Genomic DNA, 7,006 nt, shown 5'->3' with positions numbered 1-7,006 from the left:
ATCAGTCTGTTGATACTGACTAGATTGGTGAAGTGTTTATCTGTAATACTAGAAGTCATGCACGTTCCTATACAAGCATTACAATACAACAGCAACGTCCTGTGCCGTGCAACAGTTAAAGTGAATTGTAGTTCTACCAAAACAATAAAGTTGTGTTTAATGGAAAAATATTTACTCTGCCTCAGTTTTTTAAACCTTGAAATGTGGCACTCCATCCGTATTTCCAGTTCTTAGTCGCCTTAAATGGCTACCATATTGAACAGTACAGAGTTGGAGTACGCAGTGAGCCACAGAGAACCCAACAAATCAGAGTGACGTTAACTCAGTACAAGTTTATTTCCCAGTCAGACTTCCACCTTTTTCTTTCCAACATTTTGTAGTCATGTCATCTGGAACATATGGCCTCCAAGGTCCCAGAGACAAGGAAAGCAAGACCTGGAACATTATACAATGTTTCTAAGCACTGGCCTGGAAAAGCTTGGAACCTTGGGTCCCATTTTGGTGCAAAGGTGTCCCAGGGCACTGTAGAGAATTCACAGGGGCTTCCTAGGATATTTTAAGTTTTAGGGAAACAGCTCTAATTACTGGACATGGCACCAACTAATACTATTCTGTTGCTTGGACCTAACTATTTAGCAAATGGAACTGTCAGGTATTTCTTTTAGCCCAGGGACACTGTGAGAAAAGGATTGTGCTACTAAGGATGCTGTAACCAAGAAAGTTTGGGAACCTCTGGCTTAGAAATCACTTCTACTCTTCATTTGGCCAGACATCAGTCATATGAACCTCAGCTAACTGCAAGGGAGGCTGAGAAATAGTTTTCCCCTTGTGAGCACATCCACTGCTTCTGCCCCAGTCTGTCCTGATAACCACACCCTTTCCTTCTTCCCACACCACATGTTGTACATACTTTCCCCAAGAGAGACAGTCCGAAGTCTGATTCGATCCATGTTCCCAGCTCAAAGTCCAGGTTCTCTGGGTTGGAAGTTTGAGTCCATGGGAGCATGGACTTAGGTCAATTTGTGGGCTTCACAGAAGGGTGATGGGGGTGTTCACTTAGATTTTGCCTTTGGGACCCTAAATGTCAGTGTCTCTCAGTCCTTGGAGCAGTGTTATTTCTTCAGAAGGGTCTACAGTTTTTCTAGGGAAGGACTTAAGCTTCCAGGCGCCATAAGCCTGGCTATTTTTCTGGAACAGGTGGAAGAAAGCTGCATGGTAGTATGGGGTTGGAGTTCACCCGTATACAGAATTCCACTTAATCTGTATTCAGCCTTATGTCCTCCAGGGCCAGGGTCCCCAAGTTAAAAGCCTCTCAAGTTCTCTTTGGTGAAAGATGATACCTCAGATTTCTATGGGGGTGAAATTTTCATAGGGTGATGGACAGTCCCTGACCATGAAGGGTGGGAGTGGCATCTGGGGCCTGAACCGCTCTTATGCGTGTTTTCAAGCACGTTCTCTCCTTTGAGTCCCTGATTTCCTCCACCTTGTGAATCGTCTGGATCTCATCAGTACCTTTTCGGAAGGCAGTCGTGGCTTTTTCTCCTGGTCAGTAAAATTCTTCCAAACGGTATATGTCTTCAAATATTATTGTTTGGGCTTACATATGTCTCTTAATTTTTATATCAGGTTTATTGAGATAGAATTTACATAAAATTCACTTTTCAGATTTTGTCAATCTAGTACAATTGACAAAAATGTAAGTAAAGTATATAACATGATGATTTGATATACATTGTGAAATGAGTCCACACCATCCACATCCATCACCTCACATATTTACATTTTTTTTTTTTTTTGGCAAGAACATGTAAGTTCTACTCTCTTAGCAAACTCCAGCTATACAATATGGTGTTAAAAACTGTAGTCACCATGTTATCCACTAGATCCTCTGACCTTATTCATCTTATAACTCAGTTACACCTTTTGATTAACCACTCCCTATTTTACCCAACCCTGGCAACCACTTTTCTACTTTCTACTCTATGCATTCGTTTTTTTTTTTTGAGTCCACATGTAAGCGGTACTATACAGTGTTTTTCTCTGATTTATTTCACTTAGCATAATGTTCTCCAGGTTCATCCATGTTGCTGCAAATGACAGAAGTTCCTTCTTTTTTTAAGTCTGAATAATGTTCTATTGTGTGTGTGTATGTGTATGTGTGTGTATATATATATATACACACACACACACCACATTTTCTTTACCAATCCATCTGTTGATGGACACTGAGGTAGTTTTGATACCTTGGCTATTGTGAATAATGCTGCAAAAAAACACCTCTTTAAATTTCACCATTTTACATTCCACCAGGAGTGTATAAGTAAATCGGTAAAATCATTGTTTCATCTTTTCACCATCACCTGTTATTTTCTGTCTTTTTTATTACAACATTCTACAGCTTCCCCTAAATTTTTCTTAAAAATTTTTTTGGGGGAGCTGCAACGCGTGGTTTGTGGGATCTTATTACCCCGACCAGGGATCGAACCCGGGTCCACAGCAGTGAAAGCCCATGTCTTAACCACTGGACCGCCAGGGAATTCCCCCCCATTTTTGTTTCTTATCATCTATATTGTTTTGGATTTTCCAGAGGAGAAGGCAGAATTCTTTACTACCTTAAAATTGGAATCCCTGTAGATCTTGCTTAACCTTTTCAGTGGGGCTGACAAAATCTGTCATTGGTGATATCCTGCCTGGTTCTTTCTTACCAGGGAATGTCTATGGAATGTTGACCACCACTTTGCTATCAAGATTTCACTGAAAAAGATTTGTACACCTGGGATATACACCAGTTCACAGAACATAAACTAAATGTCTGAGTTGTAGAATAATAGCACATGCCGGCAAAAATCGTATTTTCTTGATGCAGTTGAGTTATATCAAGTCCAGTTAGCTACCTGGCAGCAGTTATGGATTTGCCATAAGCATCAGGCTAAAATATTGCGGCAAAAGTTCTAAGTGCATTAATCTGAAATACTGTATTCAAAAGAGCACTGTTTTCTTTAATACTTTATTTCAGAAATGCACAAATTGTGCATAGATTGATAGGTGTAGTTAAAAACTGTCCAGAACTCCAGCAACAACCAATCAAAAATGTAATGGAGGGACTTCCCTGGTGGTGCAGTGGTTAAGAATCTGCCTGTCAATGGAGGGGACACAGGTTCGAGCCCTGGTCTGGGAAGATCCCACATGCTGCGGAGCAACAAAGCCCGTGTGCCACAACTACTGAAACCCACGTGCTCTAGGACCCATATACTGCAACGAAGGGTAGCCCCCCCTCGCCGCAACTAGAGAATGCCTGCACGCAGCAAAAAAGACCCAACACAGTCATAAATAAATAAATTAATTAAAAATGTAACGGAAAAAAAGAACAGATGAGTCTAGATGTGGAACCATGTTATTAATAGATTGTAAAGGAAAGATGGAATATTCCATAAGTGGTGTATGAAAAACTAGCTTGTCTCTTGGAAAAAATTACCTATTTTACTGTTGGGCCCAAAATAAATTCTGAAAAGAGATTTAGATGGGCACGGGGGAAACATGAAGATCTTTGTTCTTCCTGTCTCCTCTTAAGGTGAAATATATCAGTGCCCACTTGGGAGGCTTCCCTACGAAGAATGTAACGTGTGATTGTGGATCTTACAGATGTTGGCCTTTCTTTGGCTGCTTATTGTACTTCTTTCTCCCTACAAGTAAGCCAGGAGTCCATAGCACTTTGGTAGCAAGGAAGCTCCTGTCTTGTGGCCTAAATTTTGTACTGGACCTATTTTTCTTCTTTTTAAAAGTTAACTTTATTGACGTATAATTTATATACAATAAATGCATGCATTTAAATGTACTGTTTAATGAGTTTTGACACATATCCACCCTTATGTCATCCCCATCCAAACAGAACATTGAAATCACCCCAGAAAATTCTCTTTTGCCCCTTTGCAGTCAATCCCAATCCCCTATTCCCTGCTCCGTCACAGATCTAACATAAAAGCTAAAAGGGTAAAACTTACAGAATAAAAATATGGGAGAAAAATTTCATGACCTACAGATAGGTAAAGGTTTCTTAGGTGAAAGACTAAAAGCACTTAACCATCAAAGAAAAAATGGTAAGTATTATCAAAATTTAAAATATATCCTCTTGGGAATTCACTGGCAGTCCAGTGGTTAGGACTCTGCACTTTCACTGCCAGGGCATGGGTTCAATCCCTGGTCGAGGAACTAAGATCCAGTGAGCCACACAGGGAGGCCAAAAAAAAAAAAACCAACTAATATATATATGTTTATAATATATATATGTGTATATATGTATATAGATACGTACATGCTCTTGACTTCTGGTTTCTGGTCCAGCATGTATTGCGCTTGGGTGTCATCAGTCTGTCCTAACAACAAGAAAAACATTGAGCATAAAAAAATCAACAACTCTTGAGATCCAGCAGAGACCTTAGGTCACGGGGTAAACCACTGCCGCCAGAGTGGGAGAGTCAGACAGATACCGAGAGTCACAAGCTACTGGGGTAGAAGCCTTAGAACAGAACCCACCACGGGACCCAGTGCTGGGGCAGGAACCCTTCACCTGGAGCTGACACGCTGCTGGAGGCTCAAACTTGTGGACAAGTTCGAGAGGTAAAAACACCAGGGGGTGCCCAGCCGTAGGGGTGACCCCACTTTTTCCTGAGTTTTTTCTCATGCATATGTTATTTCCCCCACATGGGAAGGGGACACAGAAGCACAGGGACTTTAATTTTTTTAATTGAATTTGTAATAGTGAATAAATTTGTTCATTAGATTCAGAATTCAAAAAGCACAAAAGTGTAGTTTTTCTCTTATCCCCCATCTTTCAGGCACACCTCAGTTCTTGTTATTACATCTTTCCAGAGGTTTTATACACACACACACAATCGCACTTTTTTCTCTTATTTTTTCCTTGTACTCCAATTTGATCCCTCCTCTATTTGGTAGCAGAACTGATCAACAGAACTGACATTTTCATGATACTGAATCTCCCAGTCCAAGAGCATGGTAACTTCCATATGTTCAGTCTTCTTTTGTGTTTCTTAGTCATGTTTCAAAGCTTTCTTCATAATAATCTCTCACATTTTTGTTGGCTTATAAAGATTCCCATATGTTATCTTTTTTTGTAGCTGTTGTGAGCGATAGATTCCTTCCTTGGTCTGCCACGTTAGACCTGCCCGCAGAGGACCAATGGGGGCTCCCCTGAGTCCGTGTACATCAGCAATGGTTATTTCTCCTTGTGTAACCATAAGCCATAGGGGTGGTGATCTTGACTTCAAATTCACTGATTTTTGCAGGGAGGTAGCTAACACTTACTGAGTACCTAATATATGCCACGTGTTATGCTGGTGTTTTAAATAAATGTATAATATGTATGTGAAGCAGATGTTACTGTCCTCACTTTACAGATGAAAAATCAGAAGTTCAAGGTCACAGAAGCAGTAAACTTTTGGACTCGAGAGCCATTATTTTCTACCACAACCCTGAGGGAACTATAGCAGGCAGTAAGTTCACTTGGCCATTGTTCAACATGAAATTTTCCCTCTCTCTTGCTAATTATATTCCACTTAAATATATTTTATTAGGTAGATCAGATGCATTACAATGAATGTTTTTTAGATCATGAAGACAGCATACCTTTTACTAAATGATTATAAAGAAACTAAGTAATCATCCAAATGATTTCGAGATTCCATGTGTCATTTTTGTTCATGCTTTCACTATTGCTTCCCCCAATTCTCTCAGCATTCCCATAAACGCAGCTGGCATGCTTTCAAATCCTTCAGTGATGTGTTCATGGTACTGGATTTTACCCTGTATCAAAACAACAACAAACATAATAGATTAATTTCATATTCTAAATTATATACTCTTCTCACTGTAGCAACAAATTTATCAGTACATCATGGGAAACTTGGAACTAGGAAGTGGAGAGCCTGTCCTCTTTGAACTTACAGTCATTTGGGGGGCATGACCCACATACACAGTGTATGTAACAGATTACAGCACACATAAGAGTTTAATAATAGGCATCAGATCACAGCATAACAATACGAGAAATGTCACAAGGAAGCAATTAACTAATTTCTAAGTAAATTGAACAAAAAATTTAATAATGTAATGATCTCAGACGAGGCGGAAGCATATGGAGCAGGGGACATCCTTGCAGGGTATCATCTGTGTTCATCTTTCCAGTAGCCCAATGCTGTAGCATCATTACCTCTGTTTGACCCCTGAAGAGGCAGAACCTGTTCAGGAAATGTAAATACGATGGCAGTCTAAAAATATGTCTTCCCTTCAAGCCAAGATTTGTTCAGTAAGTGTTTAACATTCATTTAGGAGTGTGGGAGGGAAGAGTTCATTTAGTGAAGAAGGATTTTCATTTCTCTTTTTTCTACAAGGCACAGTCTACTAAATAGAACTAATTCACATTCTCACATTATTTTAAAGAGGTCCTATGTGGAGACCTAAGTCACCTTATACTATTTTTCCCTAATGTATCCAGTGATGGTTTAGCATCCTTTATGGATTTATGGAGGGACTATTTATTTGCTTGAGGTCACTCAACTAGTATGTAGGGAAGCTGGGATTTGAACACTTAACTATCAATAGAAAGCCCCAGCTCATTCCTGTGCTTGAAGAGGCCAAGAACCTGGAAAGGGTCAAAAGCTATAATCAAAAGTTTAGAGGTTAAAAGTAGAGGGTGAATACTAATATAAAATGTTAATAATATGGGAAATTAGGATATAATAGAATACAGGGTATATGGGAACTCTCTACTCTCAGGAATTTTTCTGTAACTCTAAAACTATTCTAAAATAAAAAGTGTATTTAAAAAGGGGGGAGGGGGCTTCCCTGGTGGTGCAGTGGTTGAGAGTCCGCCTGCCGATGGAGGGGACACGGGTTCGTGCCCCGGTCCGGGAAGATCCCACATGCCGCGGAGCGGCTGGGCCTGTGAGCCATGGCCGCTGAGCCTGCGCGTCCAGAGCCTGTGCTCCGC

At 40.3% G+C, this 7,006-nt stretch overlaps 1 protein-coding gene across 1 annotated transcript in view; it reads right to left on the bottom strand.

Annotated features, from left to right (window-relative positions):
* Window positions 1–387: 387 nt before the first annotated feature.
* Window positions 388–7,006, bottom strand: part of PTGR1 (prostaglandin reductase 1) — a 74,034-nt gene continuing 67,415 nt past the window's right edge. The window contains 1 exon segment of the mRNA XM_060300628.1: window positions 388–5,820. Within this exon segment, the coding sequence (XP_060156611.1) occupies window positions 5,716–5,820 (105 nt within the window). The 3' untranslated portion in view covers window positions 388–5,715.

Source organism: Globicephala melas, chromosome 6 (genome assembly GCF_963455315.2).
Source record: "Globicephala melas chromosome 6, mGloMel1.2, whole genome shotgun sequence".
NCBI classification, from domain to species: Eukaryota; Metazoa; Chordata; class Mammalia; order Artiodactyla; family Delphinidae; genus Globicephala; species Globicephala melas.
Note: the sequence above shows the minus strand (reverse complement) of the source record. Positions and strands in the feature narration are given on the sequence as shown.